At 43.3% G+C, this 25,688-nt stretch overlaps 1 protein-coding gene across 1 annotated transcript in view; it reads right to left on the reverse strand.

Annotated features, from left to right (window-relative positions):
* Window positions 1-25,688, reverse strand: part of LOC309557077 (1-phosphatidylinositol 4,5-bisphosphate phosphodiesterase gamma-1-like) — a 232,332-nt gene that overhangs the window by 23,120 nt on the left and 183,524 nt on the right. The window contains exons 18-25 of the mRNA XM_082259683.1: window positions 22,216-22,335; window positions 19,095-19,278; window positions 17,908-17,985; window positions 15,097-15,200; window positions 12,581-12,677; window positions 7,622-7,706; window positions 5,017-5,180; window positions 1,874-1,970 (exon numbers count right to left, since the gene is read on the reverse strand). Of these exons, the coding sequence (XP_082115809.1) occupies window positions 1,874-1,970; window positions 5,017-5,180; window positions 7,622-7,706; window positions 12,581-12,677; window positions 15,097-15,200; window positions 17,908-17,985; window positions 19,095-19,278; window positions 22,216-22,335 (929 nt within the window). The remainder of the gene's footprint in view (window positions 1-1,873; window positions 1,971-5,016; window positions 5,181-7,621; window positions 7,707-12,580; window positions 12,678-15,096; window positions 15,201-17,907; window positions 17,986-19,094; window positions 19,279-22,215; window positions 22,336-25,688) is intronic.

Below are 25,688 nucleotides of genomic sequence, written 5' to 3' on the forward strand. Positions count from 1 at the left end.
ACCACCAATGTAAGGGGGGCATTGTTCCTCCTGACCACTAATGTAAGGGGGGCCTTGTTCCTCCTGACCACCAATGTAAGGGGGGCATTGTTCCTCCTGACCACCAATGTAAGGGGGGCATTGTTCCTCCTGACCACCAATGTAAGGGGGTGCATTGTTCCTCTTGACCACCAATGTAAGGGGGGCATTGTTCCTCCTGACCACCAATGTAAGGGGGGCATTGTTCCTCCTGACCACCAATGTAAGGGGAGCACTATTTCCTCTGACCACCAATGTAAGGGGGAGGGACACTATTCCTCTTGACCACCAAAGTAAGGGGGCATTGTTCCTCCTGGCCACCAATGTAAGGGGTGGGCACTATTCCTTCTGACCACCAATGTAAAGGGAGGGCACTGTTCCTCCTTGCCACCAATGTAAGGGGGGGGGCACTATTCCTTCTGACCACACATGTAAAGGGAGGGCACTGTTCCTCCTTGCCACCAATGTAAGGGGGGGGGGCCCTATTCCTTCTGACCACCAATGTAAGGTGGGGCATTGTTCCTACTGACCACCAATGTAATGTTTTGTTTTTTTTTTGGTTTATTTTGCATCCATTGGGCTACAAAGAAATGATGTTAGCAGGGGTCCCCCAAGACCTTAACAATATTTTAGGGGTTCCTCTGGGGTAAACAAAATGTAAAAAAAACCTGAATTTTCATGGTAAAGCTTAAAGCTAAACTGCATGAGTAAACTGCTAATTTCTCACTATCAGTTCGGAGAGGCGAGATATACCCCCCCCCCCCCCCGACTGTTTAGTGGTCTTGTGTGGTGGACTGTTCCTGACTTCATCACACCCATAGACCGGCTCTGTGAAGGTGTTAGGATTAGGAACAGTCCACCACTGGACATGGTGAATCGCTGTTTTTCAGAGGATCGAAGGAACGGGTAAGCATAGGCTCTGTGTTCTTTCCTGGAACAAATAAATAGTCAACCCATGCAGATTTTTCCCGCTTGGCTTCAGATCCACTTATATAATGTATCTGTTAAATCTTGTATCTATCATTTTTAGTATTATTATACTGCAAGTTGTGAGAAGTCTCCGACTCCAGAGAGCTGTGCATATTATATCTGTCTGTATTTTCTACCTGGGAGAGATATACGAGACAATTACAAGAATGGGGGCCAATACGTAATACAAGAGGAGTGTCCATACTTCATATGCTCCCGGGGGGGGGGGGGGGGATTATTCTGAGCGGAATGTTCATTATATAGGGGAGGCCCTCCTGTATATAGAGTTCTGACCTCACAGCGCAGCCCCCCCGGTGACATGTCTGGTACAGGTATGGAGCCCCAGGACAGGTAATGTATTCCTTCATCTTAATGAGATTTATGAGAATGGTGATAAGATTTCAGGAAGTGGGAGGCACAGCTTGCAATAACTTTCCCAAAGGCAAACTTTTTAACCTGCACTATGAGCGCATCTTCCAGGAATGTACAGGCCTGGAGCCATACATACATACATACATACATACATACATACTAAATACAGTCAAGTACAGCACTGCAGTTTTAAAGAAGCTGCAATTATTTTTTTTTTTTTTATAGTGTTTTGTCCCCATGTAATTCTTTGTTCATCTTCCTGTGTGCTTTGGAAGGCTAGCTATATGGTCAGGGAAGAAACCCCGCCCCCTACCATGGCTGTCCGACAATGCAACTAGCAAGGAGGCTGACACGCCCCCTTCATTTGCATTCTGCCAATCAGTGATTGAAGCTGGAGACAAGTGCCAGCTATCTCCTTGCTAGCTGCGTTGTCAGCTGGCTGTACGGGTAAGGGGGGGACTCCCTGTCCAACCACAGTTATCTGCAAATAATCTGCCAGAAATTAATGTCTTACTTTCTTCATCGAAAGGCACCGGGCGGCAGTAGACAACCAGCTCAGACAGCTCCAACGCGATCTTCTTCCTCCTCTCCATAATCTTTCCCTCTTGCATCTGTGAACACATAGAGTTGCATAGTGTCATACAGTGCACACATGTACCCCTCCCCCCCCATTCCATACACAGCAACTTCCGACATGTTTTAAAGTTACATAGTTAGGTTAACCACTTGCTGACCACCCGCCGCATATATACTGCGGTACGCTGGCTCGGCTGCATAAATCGTCCTACCCGTACAGCGAACCGCGGGAGCGCTCCCGGGGGCAACCACAAACCGGCACGCTCCTGCCCCCACTAGGCAGTGGGGATGCCGATCCATAGGATCGGCAGCAATCCCACCAATCCCAATGATGGGGCCCTATTCCTCCCACTGATACCAATGATGGGACACTATTCCTCCCACTGACACCAATTATGGGGCACTATTCCTCCCACTGACACCAATGATGGGGCATTATTCCTCCCACTGACACCAATGATGGGACACTATTCCTCCCACTGACACCAATGATGGGACACTATTCCTCCCACTGACACCAATTATGGGGCACTATTCCTCCCACTGACACCAATGATGAGGCATTATTCCTCCCACTGACACCAATGATGAGGCATTATTCCTCCCACTGACACCAATGATGGAGCACTATTCCTCCCACTGATACCAATGATGGGGCACTATTCCTCCCACTGACACCAATGATGGGACACTATTCCTCCCACTGACACCAATGATGGGACACTATTCCTCCCACTGACACCAATGATGGGACACTATTCCTCCCACTGACACCAATGATGGGGCACTATTCCTCCCACTGACACCAATGATGGGGCACTATTCATCCCACTGACACCAATGATGGGACACTATTCCTCCCACTGACCCCAATGATGGGGCACTATTCCTCCCACTGACCCCAATGATGGGGCACTATTGCTCCCACTGACACCAATTATGGGGCACTATTCCTCCCACTGACACCAATGGGTATTATTCCTCCCACTGATACCAATTATAGAGCATTACTCCTCCTACAAGCTATCAACTCTGGGGCCATGTTTACTCTCACTGATGCTGGGCCTGGGACATTTTCTACCCTCACTGGACCCAATCTGCCCCCCCCCCCCTTGAAGTCAGAAGGGCAGCAAAATGTAGGAGATACAGCCTAAAAATCTTCAGCAAAGTTTCTAGGACATATCTTCTATGCCTGGCTCCTCTTCCCCTGCTGCTACTCCCCCCATAGCTATTACCGGCAATTATTAGCTGCCAAAAGGCAAATGTAAAAAAAGTGCCCTGAACCATAATGGGGGTAACAAAAAAAAGTTATGCCTTGCAGCTTAGTCATTAGACTTGTGGATCTATGTATAAAGCATTTGTTGTGACAAACATTCGCACACAATCAGGGTGAAAAAATTGCCGTACTTCCTCTACGATGTGTGATTCCTATATAAACATTGCCATCTAGTGGCCAAATTACTTTTTTTTTTTCCTAATTTAATAATTTTTAGAAAAAAAGTATTATGGCCACTAGGCGGCGATAACAATATTGCAAGCACGCATAATAGATAAAGTACGGTAATTTCCTCCATTAATGCTTTCACGTCTGCACTAGTGATCGAACAATATAGTTTTTTTACCGCCGATAACGATACTTTGGTCATCGGATATCGGTATCGACCGATATCTGCTGATATTTTCGGACATTAAAATTTTTATTTTTTTTTAATGTCTTCAGGTACTGTGGTGGAGGGATCTGGGGGGTCTAAAAGACCCCAAACCCCTCCTCTGCACTTAAAGCATTCAGATGCCAAGTTTGGCTGTTTTGAATGCTGTAAGATTTTGAATTTGGCTCCACCAGTACCCGGAAGTGATGACATGACATCACTTTCGGGTACTTGCGGTGCTGAATTCAAAGAAATGGAGACTCGGTCAGACGGCGGCGGTGAAGGTAGGATGCCCGGGTCTCCGGGTTGGACAGGAGACCCGGGCGAGCCGCGGAAGGCAGCGGGAGGGGGGGACGTCCCCTCCCGCTCCTTGGAATGACAGCCGAGCGGCATCTCAGCCACATCGGTTGTCATTACAAGACAGCAGACCATCGGCTATGGACGCCGGTACCGGGGTGGTGCCTCTTAGCTGCAGGTATCACCCCGGTACAGCACTTTCCCGAAATATCGGCAATATCGGTAAATCAAAAGGCCGATTCCGATATATCGGGGAAAGCGCATATCGGCCCCCGATATATCGGCTAGACCGATAATCGGTCGATCCCTAGTCTGCACAACAAACCATTTTTTTGTTTTCTCTTTGCAGAGGCTTTTTACCTTTTATTTCTTTCACTTGGTGGTCCTACTAGTGACAACTCACTGCACCGTGTGTCTATAGAAGATCAGCGATGCCTCCTAGGCTGCTCTCCTGTGCTGGACCACAAATCTCCTGTGTTGGATCACAAGCACATCTCCCTGTTCTTGTCCCAAGTACATAAGGGGGAGGTGTTTTGTAGTTCACATAAGACAGCTGGAAAGGCTGATAACAGCGTATAAAATTTCAGTAGTACACAGGAATGTCCCCTTCCACTGCTTCTGAAAGCGATCCAGCGGCTCATGAGCTGCTTTGGACTCTTTCATGAGAAAGCCAGCCGCCGGCTGCAAAAAAAATGGTACACTTCAAAGCTGTAACATGTATATATGTAATGTGGTTGCCATATGTTTTTTTTATCAGCTTCTCAGCAGAGGGAGGGAGAAGCAGCACTAAGAGCCAATCAGGCTATAATGCATTTCTCAGAGCTTGCTGATAGGAGGATAGATGAGAGTGATTATAAATATGTTTGCAGTTGCTTCTTCAATCAGCAGGCTGTTGGGGGGGGGTCCTTAACCATGATGTATTGCTTAACTGCAGTGAAGGTCGGGGATCTGGCTCCACTGTCTGGATCGCAACTCTGGCTGAACAAAATTACAATTGGCATGCCTACCTGGAGTTTATCTTTCCAAATGTGACACACGTGTCCTATCACTACCTATAGGGTAGCCCTTCAGGAACAGGCTTTTGCAGCTTGTCTGCCCCCCTGGTGTTCATCAGGGGTATTGCATGTGGACTCACCCTGGCGTCTGCATTCTGGGTGGCCTCTCGGATCTTCGCTATCCAGTCGTTAACCTCTTCTAGTGAGTCGGCTGCCACATCCAGCGCCTGGGAGGGGTGCGACATCTGCTGGGAGTGGATGGTGAACATGTAGGGTTTGAGTCCTCGGCCTTCTTTAGATAAGACTGTGGGAAAAGAAGGGGGTGGGGCTTAATAAAAATCATCAAAAAACGGCTTTAAAATATTCTCTACATATAATGCATCCTCATGGCAGATGGAAACTCCAAAGTAGGGTCTCCTTTAGGTCTTCCTGTCCTTCTGGGTGGACCTTTAACTGGGTCTAAATGTCAGGAGGTGGGGTGGCCTTGGACCTCCCGGTCATGTGATCATTGTGATTGGCTGTTACACTGGTCATATGATGTGTAGCCCCAATAAGTGACAGTTTGGTTCATGCATTGTGCCCCTTGGGCTACGCATTTTGGTTGAGACTGGGGTAAGTTTTGTAACCAGGTCACATGGCCTAGCCAGAGATGTATAGTAACTAATTAGAACTACTTCACTACTGTACTTACGGAAAGGCGGTATCTGTACTTTCCTAGAGTAGAATTTTTTTCTCCTACTTCCACTTTTACTTCACTACATTTTTTCAATGATTTCAATACTTCTACTCCGATATTTTTTTTTTGTGCTGCATAGTTACTCGTTACAATTATAAAAATTATCACTGCCAGAACAGTAGATGGCAGGTTTCATGAAGCTCAAAACATGTGTATTATCAGCGCATACGAAAATAAATGCTACTGTATGTATAAATAAAAGCTGCATTTGAAATAATAAAAAACAATATGATGTTCAAACTTTTGACTTCTTTCTTTAATAACTACATAGCACAGTACTTGTACTTTTACTTTCAGTACTTGAGTAGCAAAATTAAAAAAAAAAACTACTTGCAATACTTAAGTACAAAAAATGTTGAATATTTTAGTACTTCTACTCAAGTCACTTTTTGATCGAGCACTTCCACTTCTACTCAAGTCACTTTTTAATCAAGCACTTCCACTTCTACTCAAGTCACTTTTTAATCGAGCACTTGTACTTTTACTCAAGTATGGGTTTCGAGTACTTTATACAACTCTGGGCCTAGCCAATGCACCCACACTGGCACCTAATTATTTAACCACTTGCTGACCAGCCGCCCTATACCGCCAGGTCAAAGAGACCTCACATCTACACTAGTTAATCTTTTGTATAAGAAACATTTCTTTAGCACTGTGTAGATTATCTCCAGTTTTGTCCATTGTGGAATTGATACCGTATATACTCGAGTATAAGCCGAGTTTTTCAGCATGTTTTTTCATGCTGAAAATGCACCCCTCGGCTTATACTCGAGTCACTGACTGGAGTGTCTTTTTAAAAATGGCGCCGCTCGGCGCCGACGTGTCACTGCGCATGTGCCGCATGCCCGGAAATAGCCGAACGTGTTCGGCTTTTCCCGAGCATCGGTGGCGCATTTGCGGTGACGTATGGCGGCGCCGGGTGGCGCGATTTTTAAATCGAAGACGGCGCCTCACCGACAGGTAAGTGAGATGCCTCCGCAGCCCCTGTATTTCCTCATGCAGTGCTGCGGGCATGGTACAGGACATTCTCCTGTACCATGCCCGCAGCACTGCATCTCCTGTGCCATGCCTGTAATTACTGTGCCATGCCTGTAATTACTGTGCCATGCCTATACCTACTGTGCCATGCCTGTACATACTGTGCCATGCCTGTACATACTGTGCCATGCCTATACCTACTGTGCCATGCCTATACATACTGTGCCATGCCTGTACATACTGTGCCATGCCTATACCTACTGTGCCATGCCTATACCTACTGTGCCATGCCTATACATACTGTGCCATGCCTATACCATCACCTGTGCTATGCCTATACCATCACCTGTGCCATGCCTGTACCGTGACCTGTGCCATGCCTGTACCGTGACCTGTAACATGCATGTACCATGACCTGTGCCATGCCTATACCTTCACCTGTGCCATGCCTGTACCATGCCCTTACCATGACCTGTGCAATGCCTGTACTATGACCTGCGCCATCTCCTGTACCATGCCCGCAGCCCCTATTTTGTGTCTCGTGGTGGTCCAGTTGGGTCCAGTAGCTGCAGCATTTCCCACCCTAGGCTTATACTCGAGTCAATAAGTTTTCCCACTTTTTTGTGGCAAAAGTAGGGGTCTCGGCTTATATTCGGGTCGGCTAATACTCGAGTATATACGGTACATTTTTGCTGGTAGAATTAAAATTAGATTTCATTTACAATCCCTTTCATAAAATTCATAGACCAGGTACAGAGCCATCCTTTTTCCTTAATTTATGAACTTCTAGCTGGATTCAGACTTTGGTGGACATTTAGCTATTATTTCAAAATGATTACTGTAATGTAATTAATGTAAGGGACTGTGCGCAATCATTTTATTTTTATTATTTTTTTTTTATTTTTTTTTTACATTATCGCTTAATAAAATGTGAGGTCTCATCTTTTTTTTTTTTTATAATCCCTCTCCTCTCCATCTAAAACTATAACTTCCCCTTTTTATATACCTTAAATTTGAACCCCGAATCTCACCAATATGACAGGAGGGCACGTCTATAAACCCTTTCAGGAAGTTTCCCAGCGGGCTGTTCTCCGCAGATTGACCGAAAAACAGCGTCTAAAAGACAGAGAAAAAACGATTGGTTATTGGAGGCGGAGAAAGAGGCGGAGTCAGACGCATGTACAGCAAATACTATTTTTAAAGTACAACTCTGCTTTGGTGCATACATGGCAATAAATGAGCTGAACTTCTTCCCTTTTCCGAAGAAAACTCTGCTCTGAGCCCTCTTCAGTACTATGCATAGGCAGTACCGGGAAAAGGTCATTTAGAGCCCAGGGAAAACAAGCCAAAACTGCCCGTCCCCCCCAGATGTATGAGCATTATGTATCAGCAACAATCCCCCCCCCCCCCTAAAAAAAAACATTAGGAGTAATATGCATGCTTACCCCCCCCCCCCAAGTATAAATTCCCCCTCCCCCCAGTACAAATCCCCCCTCCCGGCAGAAATATTTGCCCCTCATCCCCCCTCCCAGCTCAAATCCCCTTTCTCCCCAAATTCCCCCCCCCCCCAAAAAGAAAGTCACCCCTTCTAGCACACATACCACCCCCCCCCCCAAAATTTTCCCCATTTAGCACAAATGCCCCCAAATCCTCCCTACTAGCACAAAACCTCCTCCCCATTCCCCTCCCAACTCAAATTTCCACATTTCCCCACCTAAAACAATTCTTACCCCCTGCTGTCCCCCAAATTCCCCCTTTTAACACAAATCCCCACCCCCAATCTCATTGCGGCACCCCCCCCCCCCCCGTCCCCCCCTCCCCTCACATGATACCATAACTCCTCATAACGGGCACAGCAAGTGTACAGACCCGGGAACTAGGCACAGGAATGGTGGGCACCACCCATAATGGGCACAGCAGGTGTACAGACCTGGAACTCAGCACAGGGATGGTGGAACCCCTCATAATGGGCACAGCAGGTGTACAGACCCGGGAACTCAGCACAGGGATGGTGGGAACCCCTCATAATGGGCACAGCAGGTGTACAGACCCGGGAACTCAGCACAGGGATGGTGGGAACCCCTCATAATGGGCACAGCAGGTGTACAGACCCGGGAACTCAGCACAGGGATGGTGGGAACCCCTCATAATGGGCACAGCAGGTGTACAGACGCGGGAACTCAGCACAGGAATGGTGGGAACCCCTCATAATGGGCACAGCAGGTGTACAGACCCGGGAACTCAGCACAGGAATGGTGGGCACCACCCATAATGGGCACAGCAAGTGTATAGACCCGGGAACTCAGCACAGGGATGATGGGAACCCCTCATAATGGGCACAGCAGGTGTACAAACCTGGGAAGTCAACTCAGGGATATTGGGAACCCCTCATAATGGGCACAGCAGGTGTACAGACCCGGGAACTCAGCACAGGGATGGTGGGACCCCTCATAATGGGCACAGCAGGTGTACAGACCCAGGAACTCAGCACAGGGATGGTGGGAACCCCTCATAATGGGCACAGCAGGTGTACAGACCCGAGAGCTCAGCACAGGGATGGTGGGACCCCTCATAATGGGCACAGCAGGTGTACAGACCCGGGAACTCAGCACAGGGATGGTGAGAATCCCTCATAATGGGCACAGCAGGGGTACAGACCCGGGAACTCAGCACAGGGATGGTGGGGGCCCCTCATAATGGGCACATCAGGGGTACAGACCCGGGAACTCAGCACAGGGATGGTGGGACCCCTCATAATGGGCACAGCAGGTGTACAGACCCGAGAACTCAGCACAGGGATGGTGGGACCCCTCATAATGGGCACAGCAGGTGTACAGACCCAGGAACTCAGCACAGGGATGGTGGGAACCCCTCATAATGGGCACAGCAGGTGTACAGACCCGAGAGATCAGCACAGGGATGGTGGGACCCCTCATAATGGGCACAGCAGGTGTACAGACCCGGGAACTCAGCACAGGGATGGTGAGAATCCCTCATAATGGGCACAGCAGGTGTACAGACCCGGGAACTCAGCACAGGGATGGTGAGAATCCCTCATAATGGGCACAGCAGGGGTACAGACCCGGGAACTCAGCACAGGGATGGTGGGGGCCCCTCATAATGGGCACATCAGGGGTACAGACCCGGGAACTCAGCACAGGGATGGTGGGACCCCTCATAATGGGCACAGCGGGGGTACAGACCCAGAAAATCAGCACAGGGATGGTGGGACCCCTCATAATGGGCACAGCAGGTGTACAGACCCGGGAACTCAGCACAGGGATGGTGAGAATCTCTCATAATGGGCACAGCAGGGGTACAGACCCGGGAACTCAGCACAGGGATGGTGGGGGCCCCTCATAATGGGCACAGCAGGTGTGCAGACCCGGGAACTCAGCACAGGGATGGTGGGAGCCCTTCATAATGGGCACAGCGGGTGTACAGACCCCAGAACTCAGCACAGGGATGGTGGGAGCCCTTCATAATGGGCACAGTGGGTGTACAGACCCCAGAACTCAGCACAGGGATGGTGGAACAGATGGAATACTCAAAATGTTAAGGTGGATTTATTTATTATTTTTTTTTTTTAAAGCCCGAAGCGTGTGAATCACACTCAAAAAAGACTTAGCACCCGGTGCATAAAAAAGTGCACACACGCAAACGTGAACACACAAAAACTGCACAGGGTGTGCGAAATGGTCTGGCCTCCGAAGAGGTTGGACCTATACCTTGATCCCCCGGGGCGCAAGACTCCTGACAGGGACTGAGGTACTTCCTATGGTTTGCCTGGCCGAGACCTGGCAAACCCCGTTCTCCAGGGGGACTGCCGAAACAGCCCACCCCAAGTACTGGGTGGGGCTCCCCCGAAGGGAGACCCCCATGAGAGAGGGCGAACTAAGCCAAAAGGCCATGTCCACCCCCTCCCAAGACTTTCAAGGTAGGCCCAGAGACCCACACCGTACTCGTCGTGCAGGAAGAGAAGAGTGAAAGTGAAGTGACACACCACAAAGAAAAATACACACAAACAAAAAGGCGGGGAAGGGGAAGTGGAGAGGTGAATTAGTGCCTACGTGAAAAACAAAGGCAGGCCTTCCGGCCGGAATAAAAATTCCTCTGGTCGAAGCCAAAAGGCCTTGCCCAAGAGGCAGGTGCTTAAAAAAGTGTGCGTAGGTGCAGTGACCATGGTGCCGAAAAACTCAAGGCGAGCTGCCCCTCACCAGTGAGAATTAAGGCACCCCTGGGCTGCCACCCCAGGGGCACATACACTACAGGCTTTTTCTACCCCGGCCCTAAGGCCAGACCGAGTGTAGCCCTAACCTACCAGGAGGCATCAGAACTTTAGACAGCTTAGGGTGAGCCTGCCTTCAACTGGGGACAAGCCTTTTGCAAGGCCAGATTCAACCCAGGAGGAAAGGCCCTCCCACCGCCATCCGCCGTTCCTTACCAATCACATCCAGGAGCAGTACTAACTGGCCACATATCCAGTTTTCTCGCTCCCTTCAAACTGGTAGGGGCGGACCCATTCAAATCAGGAAGGCAATGGAACCATCCAGCTTTCTCTGGTTTGGCCTACTCCGGTCCTCCAGTTACGCCCAGAGCGCCCCGGTTAACTTCGGCCACCACCGATACTAACCTTCCGGTTCCATACCAACACTGATAAGAACAGATTTTTTTTTTTTTTTTTTAAAGCCCGTAGCGTGTGAAACACACTCAAAAGACTTCACCCGGTGCATAAAAAAGTGCACACACACAAACGTGAGGAACACAAAAAGTGCACAGGGTGTGCGAACAAATGGTCTTCCCTCCGAAGAGGTAGGACCCGAACCTCGATCCCCCGGGGCGCAAGACTCCTGACAGGGATTTGAGGTACTCATGGTCTGTCTGGCCGGAACCAGACTGACCCCGTTCTTCAGGGGGACTGCCGAAACAGCCCCCACCGAGTACTAAGTGGGGCTCCCCCGAAGGGAGACCCCATGAGAGAGGGCGGACCAAGCCAAAAGGCCATATCCACCCCCTCCCAAGACTCAAGGTAGGGCCCGAGGACCCACACCCTACAAGTCGTGCCAAGTGAAAAAAGGTGATAGAAAAGTGACAAACCACAAAGAAAAGGCACACACAAACAAAAAGGTGGGGGAGGGGAAGTGGAGAGGTGAATTAGTGCCTAAGTGAAAAACAAAGGCAGGCCTTCCGGCCGGAATAAAAATTCCTCTGGTCGAAGCCAAAAGGCCTTGCCCAAGAGGCAGGTGCTTAAAAAAGTGTGCGTAGGTGCAGTGACCATGGTGCCGAAAAACTCAAGGCGAGCTGCCCCTCACCAGTGAGAATTAAGGCACCCCTGGGCTGCCACCCCAGGGGCACATACACTACGGGCTTTTTCTACCCCGGCCCAAAGGCCAGACCAAGTGTAGCCCTATCCCACCAGGAGGCATCAGAACTTTGGACAGCTTAGGGAGAACCTGCCTTCAACTGGGGACAAGCCTTTTGCAAGGCCAGATTCAACCCAGGAGGAAAGGCTCCCCCACCGCCGCCGCCGTTCCTTACCAATCACATCCAGGAGCAGTACTAACTGGCCACGGAACCAATCCAGTTTTCTCGCTCCCTTCAAACTGGTAGGGGCGGACCCATTCAAATCAGAAGGCCACGGACCCATCCGGCTTTCTCTGACAGTGCCTACTTCCCGGTCCCCCAGTTACGCCCAGAGCGCCCCGGTTCATTTCAGCCCCTGCCGATACTAACCATCAGGGTCCATACCAACTGATAAGAACAGATACTACACTTGATCTTAGCCAATCCTTTAGCACTGGTATAGATACAGTGATCCACATTAAGCTGTATACAATCATTCATTGTTATAGACATTGTGATGGGTGGTGTTCCCGGTCACAGAGAGATGTTCTCCTCACGTCTCTCTCTTGGTGTGCTGCTAACATATACAGGAGAGTGTTCAGTCCATCACATGATCTGCTCATGTAGAAGGGCTCATCGCTTTGTACCGAGTCATCCTGCTCTGAGCTCAGCGTGCTGCTCATTTCCTCCACGTAGTTCGCCGGGAACCAAAGCTGCTTCTTCCCGCCATAATCCCCGCGCCACCTGCAGCCAATCAGAGCGAGAACAGAGAAGACATTACTGATATTAAACACTACAATAATGTTTGCGGTCATGCTGTGTGCAGGAATAGGAAGGGGGAAGTTCTGATACGAACATTGTTAAAGAAATATCATTATTATACAATATGTTTTACTTACTTTATTAAGCGACAATATTAAGTGCTTATATGCTAATATTGGGGTATTTGTATATTACCAGTTTCACTTGCTATAATGTCTTTGTTAATAGAACAAATTTATGTTTTTCCCCACTCCATGGAATGTCCTTTGTGCAATGTTTAGGGACAGTTAAAGTGGAACTTCTGCTTCTCTGTCCCCCCCCCCCCCCCCCCCGGTGCCACATTTGGCACTTTTTGTGGGGAAGGGAGTAGCATGTACCCGTTTTTGACAGTTGCCCTGTCCCCACTTCCGTTGCACCTCGAGGTATGTCAAAAGTTCGGCCCCCTCCTCCTTCCTCTGCTTCTAAGCCAGTAGGAGAGCGCACGCGCATGCGCAGTAGGGACCCGGCTGTGAAGCCGCAAGACTTTACTGCCGGGCTTCCTTACCGGCAATGGCGGCAGCAGCATCCGACAGCAGTGGTCTCCAGAACAGGTAAGTGTCCTAATATTAAAAGTCAGCAGCTACAGTATGTGTAGCTGCTGACTTTTAATTTTTGGAGGGGGGGGGACACCACCTTAAGCTGGCAATAGATGGAAATATGGCCAGTTCAGCAGGGAATGACAGAATTTTGATCAGTGTGTGACCGTCCCTGTCGATTAGCAACTGCAGCCACTAATCAGTGTACTGTGACAGTGGTGGGTCCCAGTGTCAGAATACAATGCACCGACAGGAGCGATTTATCTATCCTCCTCGCTTGTGTGGATGGAGGAATCCGGTCGTGTTTTTTTTTTTTTTCATCCCACAGGCTGAATGATAAAAAAATGTACCCGTCAATGGCCAGCTTTAATCTCCACATTCCACAGCGAGGTAGTTTAGTGGCTCAGTCAAGCTAAAAAAGTGTTCCAAAATACCAGAAATGAATGTCTCTTGTTGTATTGCTTGTGTAAATTCTTTAGAGAATAATTCTTAGGAGAATAATATGTAAAATGGTAATATTAACACAGTGCATGTTAATGTGCAACATAACGCACATGTGTACACCCATCTCACTGGAGAGGACCACTGTAAAAACTGGGCCCCAACGCTAGCTGGCTGAAGAACTAGGGCAAAGGACTGTCTCCTCAGATAACTGCTCTACAAGCTGCTCTTTGTCAGTAAAGCCTAGAGCCTGCATAGGGGACCATCGTGATCACATGATCAGGAATGCCTATGATCGGTTCCTGATTTTAAGTGGCAGCTGCTGGCTCTCATAGGGCCCATGCTGGCTCTCCTTCAGCCGCGATTGCCGCTGGGCACCTGCGATCGTTCCCCGCTAAGAGAGGAGGACAGTCAGCTGTTGTAAACACAGCCGACCGTTCTGCTCTCTGAAATGATCACAGAGCGCCTGTGATCCTTCTATATAGGATCACAAGTCTCTATGGTCATTTGACAAGCCCCTCCCCCCACAGTTATAAAACACGCCTTAGGCTCACATTTAACCCTTTGATCGCCCCTGGGTTAGCCCCTTCCCTGCAAATGTCATTATTACAGTAACAGTGCATATGTTTAGCATTGATTACTCTAGTAATGTCACTGATCCCCCCAAAAGTGTCAAAAATGTCAGTTAGGGGTCCGATCTGTCCGGCACAATGTCGCAGTCCTGCTAAAAATCGCAGATCTCCGCCATTACAAGTAAAAAAAATAAAAAATAAATAAAAATGACAAATCTTTCCCCTAGCTTATAGACACAATAACTTTTGCGCATATCAATCAAAATACGCTTATTGCAATTTTTTTTTTCTCTACCAAAAATATGTAGCAGAAAACAAATTTGCCTAAAAGGATGAAAAAATCTGATTTTTATTATTTTTTTTTTTTTGTGAATGTTATATAGCAGAATGTGAAAGATATTGGGGTTTTTTTTCAGAATTGTTGCTCTTTTTTTGTTTATAGCACAAAAAAAAAAAAAATTGCACAGGTGATTAAATACCACCAAAAGAAATCTGCACGACCACGCAATTGTCCGTTAAAATAACGCAGTGCCGAATCGCTAAAAAAATGGCCTGGTCATTAAGGGGACAAATCCTTCCGATCCAGAAGTGGTTAAATCACAGCTGGAAGACCTTCTGTGCGCCAATGATCTCAGTAGTTTCCCTTTAGGGTTTTATGGGTTGTCCCTCAAGCATCCCTCCCTTTAGAACTTTTTTACCCTTCCCCACTCTTTCCGTATGTAAAGCATTTTGGTTGGAGTTGGGCTTCAAGAAATGCTACTCAAAAAAGCATTTAGAATAGGCAGATACCACCCCCACCGGGTCCAAACTCACCAGCCTCCATCTTGCTTGTCTACATTGTGTATGATGGCTTGCTTACAGAAGGAGAGCTCGTCCTCCCGCTGGGCCTTGTAGTCATAGAGAGCCTTCACCATACACTGCGGAGATACAGGCAGGAGAGAGCAAGGTGATAACAATCCAGAAAGGAAATGATCATAGCAATAAAAAAAACTTCTGACAATGTGGTTCACCGAATCAAATATACCCACCAGCATGGCCAAGTTTACTGGACAAAACTTCTGAAAAAAGTGCCTAAAGTTCCCTGTAGTAGAGTCGTGAGAACACCGCAGGGTCTGAGTAAGTCTTTATTGGTAACAGCAAAAATTATATGGATGGCCAACGTATTTGGGGGCTCATCAAAGTAAAACTATAGAAAAATCTCAATAAGATGTCATAGTAAAAATATGAATTATTTAAAAAAATATATTAAAAATAAAATAATAAAATAAATAAATATATATATATATATATATATATATATATATATATATATATATATATATATATATATATAAATGTATAATTCCTATTATTTATTTACTATCACATTGTTTGAGATTTCTGAGGTTATTATATTGATATTAAAAATAAAAAATAAAAAAAATACGGCACTAGTGTAATCTATATAATAAAGCAAATTAATAAGTAGCAACTATTTAGTGAGATATACATAATGCAAAAACTAAAAAAGATATAAGTTGCGCTAAAATTGATAAGTGTCCATATAAATCAAATACTCCATAAGTGATGATAGAAGCTGTCCTCAATGTGACCGAAACGTATGACGAAACGCGTGGGTTGAACGACATGTTGACGTCATCGCGTGTGTAATCCCGGAACGATGGGTGTTTGTAATGCTGGCCAGCTTGATTTTAATAAAAACCTTATTATGTAAGTGCATTATTTTTGATATAATAAATTGTTTGAATGATTCACACTATGTGGAGCCTTTTTATATTTTTGGTTGTACTGTGATGGTACTGCTGGGCTATCGCTGTATCGGTGTGTGGAGTCATAAGAGGATCCAGGACCTTTCAAAGGCCCTGGCTGGGTATTAAGCCACAGGTGTTACTGACCTCCGTCAGTGGGGTCAATGTGAGCTGGTAAGAGACCATTTCAGCTTTTGGTGGTGGTAGAGGTGGTGGTGATAATATTGTCTTTCGTTTTTGTAACATATTGATATGTTTATGTATTGTATTTATTAGTCCTGTAGAAAGGGGACTAATGAGCTCCCGAAACGTGTCTATTTACATGATTTTTGCTGTTACCAATAAAGACTTGTTGGACCCTTATAGACCCCGTGGAATTCTTGTCTTTCTACTGTACTAACTGCTGTGACCTATCTGGGCCTGCTGACATCTATAAGTGGTGTTTTATCACAGAACTAAGAACATTTTTTTTATATTAGGGTTTAGTACTCAACCAACACTGTTGTACCCATAAAGTACACAGTGCAAGTTAATGTGCAACATAACGCACATGTGTACACCTAAGACACTGCAGAGGACCACTGTGAAGACTGGGCCCCAATGCTAGCTGGCTGAAGAAATAGGGCAAAGGACTGTCTTCTCAGATAGCTGCTCTACAAGCTGCTCTTTGTCAGTGAAGCCTTCATCAGCACTACATCATCCCTGTTGGCCAGTAGCAGAGGGATCATGTGACAATTATGTGATATCTTCAGAACAGATCTTTGATAAATTTCAAAAAGGATGCACCATGACCAGGAGACTTGCAAGGGACAAAGCCTTGAATGTGGGCCTGTGAAAGACCACGTGTCTTCACCACTGCTGCTCAGGCAAGCCAGGATATGACACAGTGGAACCAAAGCAGAATCATTCTGCGTAACAATCATAGCATAATCATATATACTTGGACCATCCAGCACCAGCCCTGCCTTGGGGGAACTTCAGCCAACTGTTTATTTTTATATGCTAATCTTTATATTTCCTGTGAATGTCATGCTTATCCTCATCACTTCCCACCTCCTATTGATCACTAAGGTCATCCATTACATTAGAGCAACCTTTCACAACCTTTTTATTTCAGAGTAACCCTTGAAAAAAAAAATCTGATGTTTCAGATGTTGGGGAACCCCTTCTAAAGTCAATTTAATTGGGGGCAGTGAAAAAAATGCCCCCCTTACGGTGGTGAATGCCCCTTCTTACAGATACCCAAAAAGATCAACGGTGTCATTCCAAGTGGCTTTGACCCTGAACTATGTAGACCCCTCCAAAAAAGGTCAATTAGTCACAGCTCAAGAAACCCCTGGCAATCAAGGGTTCCACAGACCTTTGGTTGAGGATAGCTGTATTAGAGGATTAAATAGGTGGGGACTCAGAAGCTTCTTGGAGGTCTTGTCATTGAGCAGGGGTCTTCAAACTATGGCCCTCCAGTTGTTCAGGAACTACATTTCCCATCATGCTTAGCCATGTCTGTGAATGTCAGAGTTTTACAATGCCTCATGGGACGTGTAGTTCCGCAACAGCTGGAGGGCCGTAGTTTGAGGATCCCTGTCATTGAGTCTCTATCATAGAAGCAGGTGAGGTAAACCGGCCAGTGACCATTCAGAGTGTCCAATAAGCCTTGTAAATTTACCAGATCCCCTGACTCCATCAGAATGTGCCTTCTTCTATACGAAAAGTATTTTGCCCCCAATCCATAGTTCCTAGGACACTAAGAGCTCAACAAGGTATGACTGGCTTCCATGTACAATTGTAGTGACCTTTTAACTCCAAAAATTTGAATCATCTAACATCTGAGATGTGGCCCTTGCAAAATTTAGACTGTATCGTCCCTTCATCTTACCCGAGATGTCGGCATTTTGTTGGCTTCCACATAGTGGTGCGGAGTCCGAACTTCATAGAGGGCACCATAATCCAGTTCCTGAATACAAAGAAATTTTACTGGTCAAAAGAATTGTTTATTGGTATAGAACAACTTTGCTTAACTTTTCCAACACAGAGAAACCCCTGAAATAACTTTCCGGTCTCAGGGAACCTCTGTTAAAAATGAATGTATCCACAACCCATGATACATTAGTGCGATGGTCAGGGGGAAGAATGCTCCTTACACTTGGTCATTGTGAAGAATTACCCCCCTTACATAAAGCTAAATCAAAATCTAGATCAATGGTGTCAGTGCGAACTTATCTAAAAGGCAGAAATTGCTCTTTGCTCATGAAAATATGGTTTGGCTAGTTTGGTGTGTAGGAACTCAAGTGTCCTGCAGAAAGCTCTGACCTCAACCCTACCGGTCTCCTGATCACCTTTGGGATGAAATGAAATGATGACTGAGAGCCAAAACTTGACCAACATCAATGCTACACTTGAGGTCATTGGGAAGAATTACCTTCTTACATATAGCTAAATCAAAATCTAGATCAATGGTGTCAGTGTGAACTTATCTAAAAGGCAGAAAATGCTCATTGCTCAAGGAATCCCTAGCAACCTCTTGAGGAACCCTGGTTGAGAAACCCTGGTATAGAACCTGCATCGGAAGGTAATATATATATAGCCAAAAGTATGTGAACACTCCTTGTGTTCCTAAACTATTGAGTTCAGGTCAACAAAGCCAATTCCATAAAAATATAGTTTGACTAGTTTGGTGTGTAGGAACTCAAGTGTCCTGCAGAAAGCTCTGACCTCAACCCTACCGGTCTCCTGATCACCTTTAGGATGAAATGAAATGAAGACTGAGAGCCAAAACTTGTCCAACATCAATGCTTGACCTCACAAATATCCACAGACCCGCTTTTGTGGAAAATCTTTCCAGAAGAATGAAAGATGTTGGAGTTGCAAAGGGGGGTCACCTCAATAATAATGTCCATGGTTTCGGAATGTGATATCTATCAAGCTCATATAGGTGTGATGGTTGGGTGTCCACAAACATTTCGCCATATAGTGTGAATACAAATGCAGGAGAAAGACTTAACATTTTAGCATATGGTGTTTGTGGATGGGAGTGGGGGGGGGGGGGGTTGGCTCTCTACTCACTGTTGTACCCATCTTCTCCAGAGCTTCCTCATTAATAGGGTAGCGAAGTTTCATCTTGCGGTACAAAGGATGCTTCTCATAATAGCTAACAAGATCCACCAGACTCTCAAACTCGGCCGAACTTCCCAGCATAAAGAGACGCCCTTCCTGCTGGATGCGGCAGTGCTTAATCTTTCCCTCCGCCCTGCGAAAAAACAAGGCAGGTTAAAGAAAATACAGCTATGCGTTATTTGCATCAGTAACAGAACTCCATCCATTATTTGTCCTACATTACGTATTTAAGAGGGATAGTCAGACAGAAAATTCCACCTCAAAATACAATGAATCAAAAGCATAACAGACCTGTTTTCATCATTTCCTTCAATTGAAAATGATCACATTCAAAAACAAAGTTATGTAATTAAATTTTATTTAAAATTCAATTTAATATATTTACTTCTAAGTAAAAAAATTATTTAAAAACAAATATTTTAAAACAACAACTGTTTTAAGAATAAGTTAATACATTTATTAATGTTTTTTTCCTTATGTTTAAATGATCTTTAAAATGAATATGTTTATTTACCTATTTATTTTAATTTAATCATTATTAAAAATATAATTTTAAAATTGCTATAAAAAAAATCAGTTAAATGTATTCAATAATTTATGTAATTGCTAACAAATAAAATAATCAGTTAAATGTAAAAATGTACTTAATATATTTCATAGCTCTAAAATAAAAACAAAAAAATAGATAAAAGTATGTTAAATGTAATAATTAATTTAATATATTGAATATTATTATCATCATCATCAATATATTCATTCAATTGTTAGATCTATTTAATACATTTAAATTAAAGTTGAAATATTAGGCAAAACTTATTTTTTCATTTTGGATAGAGTATGCCATCTGTATCCTATTGAGGAGATTTCCATTCACTTCCTGTCCCATAGCCTAAACAGGAAGTGAGAAATTCCTGCAAATTAGGGGAATCTCTTGAGAACCCCCAGGGCACCAGGACTAGTGTGCCCATTGGAAGATTTCCACTCTATTACTGTTTTGCGGACAACCCAAAATTTTGGATTTTTTTATTTTACTTTTACTTTCAATGATAATGGTAAAAAGGACCAATAGAGAGGGTGAATCTCCCTACCAGGGACACAGACAGAAATAAAAACCTGACAAGTTTTTTCATTCCATCTGTACAAAACTAAAAAAAAACATTTTGCCTTTAGTTACTGTATACTTTTAAATAAAATCTATATAATAAATATGCTTATTTTAATTGTATAAATATTAAAATTATAATTTAAAAACTGCTTTAAATAAAAAATTAATTAAAGTAAAAAATTTTAATTAAGTAAAAAATATTTAATAGATTGTATATTACAATCAATATATTAATTAAATATCAAATCAATTTATTACATTTTAATGTCAAATCAATTTATTGAATTTCAATTAAAATGAATCGAGTAAATTGTATGTGTTTGCTTTCTACCGGCTTTGTATATAATGGGATTTTTGATTTACCGTAAAATCCATTTCCCTGATGTTCATTGACGGACACAGCAGGAGCTGTGTCCGTCAATGAAAGAAAGAGAAATATATTTTTTTTAAATATATGGCATGGATTCTAACAATTTATTTATTTTTTTTTTTTTGCACAACTGAAATTATTAATGAATGTTTTATTTATGAAACATTTCTTTAGCATTGTGTATAAAAAATCCAACTTTGTCCATTGTGGAATGGATACACTTTTGCTGGTAAAATTAAATGAGATACAATTTAGAATTAAAATCCATTTGATGGCTGTGTCCAATCGCAGCTCAGAGCCCAAAAGGGGGATCTGTGTCTGTTTCTCAGGGAGAAGAAACAAAGAGATTACATAAATTAACACTCTTTATGCACACACTTAACCCCTTGATTACCAAAGATGTTAACCCCTTCCCAGCCATTAGTACAGTGACAGTGTATAGTATCAGCACTGATATCCTCATTAGTGTCACTGGTGATCAGTATCAGTCTACCTTCCACCCAGTGTCAGATTGCCCGCCACACTATCACAGCCCCACTATAAGTTGCTGATCGTCCTTACTAGTAGAAAAAAAAATAGTATATATTAGAGCTGCACGATTAATCGTATGAAAATCGCGATCTCGATTCACCCCCCCTGACGATCTAAACCTGACATATGCTCGATTCTTTGCATAGCTGAACAGCTGTGTAAAAAAAAAAAAAAAAGCCTCCCGGCAAATGCCTATCAGCATTAAGTCTCCCAGTAACTATAAACAAAATGATTACATTGCATCTTTTCCTTCCCTCTGCCAGGGAGAAAGGAAGTTTAACCTCTAAGCGCCTGTTCACATTACCGCGACGCTACTTGCAGGGGCGACCTCCGAGATCGCGGTGCGAGCAGCGCGCCGCGACTTCGGAGCGGCCGCCACGGACTTCATAACATTGAAGTCTATGGCGGTCGCCTCCTGGTCGCCCCAAGGAAGCTCCGGGACCCTTTTTCTAGGTCGGAGCGACTTGTGTCGCTCCTATTAGAACGGGTCCGCAGCTTCCCTATGGGAGGCGACCTGCGGCGACCTGTGAGGCGACCAGGTCGCCTCACAGGTCGCCCTAGTGTGAACCGGCATTTAAAGACTAGACCTTTTTCTGACACTTGTTGCTTGCAAGTTAAAATCTGTTTTTTTTTTTTGCTAGAAAAGTACTTAGAACCCCCAAACATTTTATATATTTTTTTTAGCAGAGACCCTACAGAATAAAATGGCGATTGTTGTAATATTTTATGTCACACTGTATTTGCGCAGCAGTCTTTCAAACGCAATTAATAGACTTTAATGAATAAAAAAAAAAAAAAAACGTAACAGTAAAGTTATCCCAATTTTTTTTTTGTTACACAGAGAATCGTGATCTTTATTCCAAGCTAAAAAATCGTGATTCTCATTTTGGCCAGAATCGTGCAGCTCTAGTATATATATGCTCTGGTCAAGTGGTTAAACTTTTGCGGTACAGTGTCCACATTTGTTTTATTTATCAATAATTAGGAAATTCTTGCAAGAATCCTCAGAACATTTACAGAGGTGACCTCACAGACCAAGAAGTAGAACCCCCTCCTATTCTCACCTAAAGGAAATTGCATAAGAATTTGGTTCACTCCTCTTGCGCACCAGGAACGCCCCATCACGAGGGACTCTCATCAACATGTGCTCTGCCTGCAGGCGGGTGAGACTGGCGTGGTACCACCTGATGGGGACAAAGAAAAGTAAGGAGGAAGAACATGGCATACAATCATTTAAAGCTTTGTAGATCTGCACATAACTTCAGCTGCCTATCTCTGGATCCATTGATTCTTTTGACATGCGGTTCTCACACAAAGTCAGCATTTTTCCACCATATGCTCAGATTAATTTGCCCTAATTTGTTGATAAGACATGTGTGATTCTTTCCGAATCAAAACTCGGACAAACTTTTTGTTATTTGGAGAGTTGGATGTATCTGAATTTCCGAAATACAAAAGTAAGGAATTTAAACAAATCTAAATTATAAAATTAAATTTTGTCCAAAATGACAAAATATTCCAATCAAATACAAAATTGATTTGAAAACAAATTTGAAATGTAAACATATTGCTAACTTCTGCTGATTTTCTTCAGACTGTGTGTATTAGAATATAGCCGTGTTCCGAAATTTGAATTTTCGAAAAGAATAGAACAGAAAATAAAAGAAGAAATTAGAAAAAAATAAAGGAATAGAAAAGAATCAAAAAAAAAAAAAACAGAGTACAACAAAATAGAATGAAATTCAAATTTCGAAAAGAATAGAACAGAATAGAAAAGAGGAAAATAGAAAATAAAAGAAGTGAATAGAAAAAAAAAATAGAATAGAAAATAATAGAATAGAATGAATATAGCGGTCTTTTGAAAATCCAACTTTTGAAAAGAATAGAAAATAAAAGAATATAATAGAAAGAAATTAAAGGAATATAATAGAAAACAGAATAGAATACAACAGAAAATAAAAGGGAATAGAAAAAAAAATTAGAATAGATTAGAATAGAATAAATATAGCTGTCTTGAAAGTCAAATTTAGAAAAAAAAAAATAGAATAGAAAATAAAAAAATATAATAGAAAAAAAAAAGTAAGAAATATGAATAGAAAAGAATAGAATAAAATAGAAACTAAAAGAAGGGAATAGAAAAAAATAGGATTACAATAGAATATAGCCGTCTTTTGAAATTCAAATTTTGAAAAGAATAGAAAATAAAATAACATACTAGAAAAAAAAAAAGAAAAGAATATAATAGAAAAGAATAGAATAGAATAACATAGAAAATAAAAGAGGAGAATAAAAAAAAATAAAATAGATTAGAAAAGAATAGAATAAATATAGCCATCTTTTGAAATTCAAACTTTGAAAAGAATAGAAAAGTAGATAAAAGAAGATTAAAGAAAAAAAGAAAGGAATATAATAGAAAAGAATAGCATAGAATAAAATAGACAATAAAAGATGGGAATAGAAAAAACAGAATAGATTAGAATATAATGAATATAACCATCATTTGAAATTCAAATTTTGAAAAGAATAGAATATAAAAGAATATAATAGAAAAAAGAAAGGAATATAATAGAAAAGAGTAGAATAAAACAAAATAAAAGAAGGGAATAGAAAGAATAGAATCAATTAGAATAGAATGGAAGGAATATAGCCATCTTTTGAAATTCAAATTTGAAAAGAATAGAATAGAAAATAAAAGAATATAATAGAAAAAATAAAGGAATATAATAGAAAAGAGTAGAATAAAATAAAATAGAAAATAAAAGAAGGGAATAGAAAGACTAGTATCAATTAGAATAGACTAGAATGAATACAGCCCTCTTTTGAAATTCAAATTTTGAAAAGAATAGAATAGAAAATAAAAGAATATAATAGGAAAATGAAACAAATATAATAGAAAAGAATAGAATAAAATAGAAAATAAAAGAAGGGAATTGAAAGACAATTGAAATAGATTAGAATAGAATGAATATAGCCGTGTTTTGAAATTCAAATTTTGAAAATAATAGAATAGAAAATAAAAGAACATAATAGAAAAAAAAAAGAAAGGAATATAATAGAAAAGAATAGACTCGAATAAAATAGAAAAAAAAGAAGGGAATAGAAAAAATAGAATAGAAAAGAATAAAACAGAATAGATTAGTAAATAAAACACTAGAATAGGAAATAAAAGACCAGACTAGGAAATAAAAGAATATAGCTGTTTTTGTAAATTCGAATAGAACTTCTTCAAAATAAATTTGGATCGTTTTGATATTTTCGATTCAAATTTGATTCGAAAACTTCTAAGGTATTGGTAAAATTTGAATCCGGTCAAAAACAAATTATAAAAAGACTAAACTAAATTTTGTTATGATATGCAACAAAAAATTAGTAACTTAACAAATCGATCTGAAAGGAAATAAAACAAATGTTTTTGTTCTGCACATGTCAAATTTCACGGTTCCCATCCTAACTCTACTTTAAAGAATAGAAATCCCAAATGGAGAAAATGTTACACTCAGAACCCCCTATAGGTACAGGCTGTCCTCCTTTACTGGGCCCAGACACCATTGGGTCATGTTGATAGCGCTTCAAATTATAGCGGCATTTCAGTGTGTTATACAATGGGGGTAATAAGGGGTGCCCTATCAGGTAGACTGCATGGGGGTCCCAATGATTTATAGCCAGTAGACAGGCCCGAATATAAGCCGAGGAACCTAATTTTACCACAAAAAACTGGGAAAACGTATTGACTCGAGTATAAGCCTAGGGTGGGAAATGCAGCAGCTACTGGACCCAACTGGACCACCACGAGACCCAAAACAGGGGTTGCGGGCATGGTGCAGGGGCTGCGGACATGGTACAGGAGATGCAGGGCTGTGGGCATGGCACAGGAGATGGTTCAGGCATAGTACAGGAGATGGTACAGGAGATGGTTCAGGCATGGCACAGGAGATGGTTCAGGCATGCCACAGGAGATGGTTCAGGCATGCCACAGGAGATGGTTCAGGCATGCCACAGGAGATGGTTCAGGCATGCCACAGGAGATGGTACAGGCATGCCACAGGAGATGGTACAGGCATGGCACAGGAGATGGTACAGGCATGGCACAGGAGATGGTACAGGCATGGCACAGGAGATGGTTCAGGCATGGTACAGGAGATGGTTCAGGCATGGTACAGGAGATGGTTCAGGCAAGGTACAGGAGATGGTACAGGCATGGCACAGGAGATGGTACAGGCATGGCACAGGAGATGGTTCAGGCATGGTACAGGAGATGCTACAGGCATGGCACAGGAGATGGTACAGGCATGGCACAGGAGATGGTACAGGCATGGTACAGGAGATGGTTCAGGCATGGTACAGGAGATGGTTCAGGCAAGGTACAGGAGATGGTACAGGCATGGCACAGGAGATGGTACAGGCATGGCACAGGAGATGGTTCAGGCATGGTACAGGAGATGCTACAGGCATGGCACAGGAGATGGTACAGGCATGGCACAGGAGATGGTACAGGCATGGCACAGGAGATGGTACAGGCATGGCACAGGAGATGGTA

This window comes from Pelophylax lessonae, assembly GCF_965119305.1.
Source record: "Pelophylax lessonae genome assembly, chromosome: 5".
Classification (NCBI taxonomy): domain Eukaryota; kingdom Metazoa; phylum Chordata; class Amphibia; order Anura; family Ranidae; genus Pelophylax; species Pelophylax lessonae.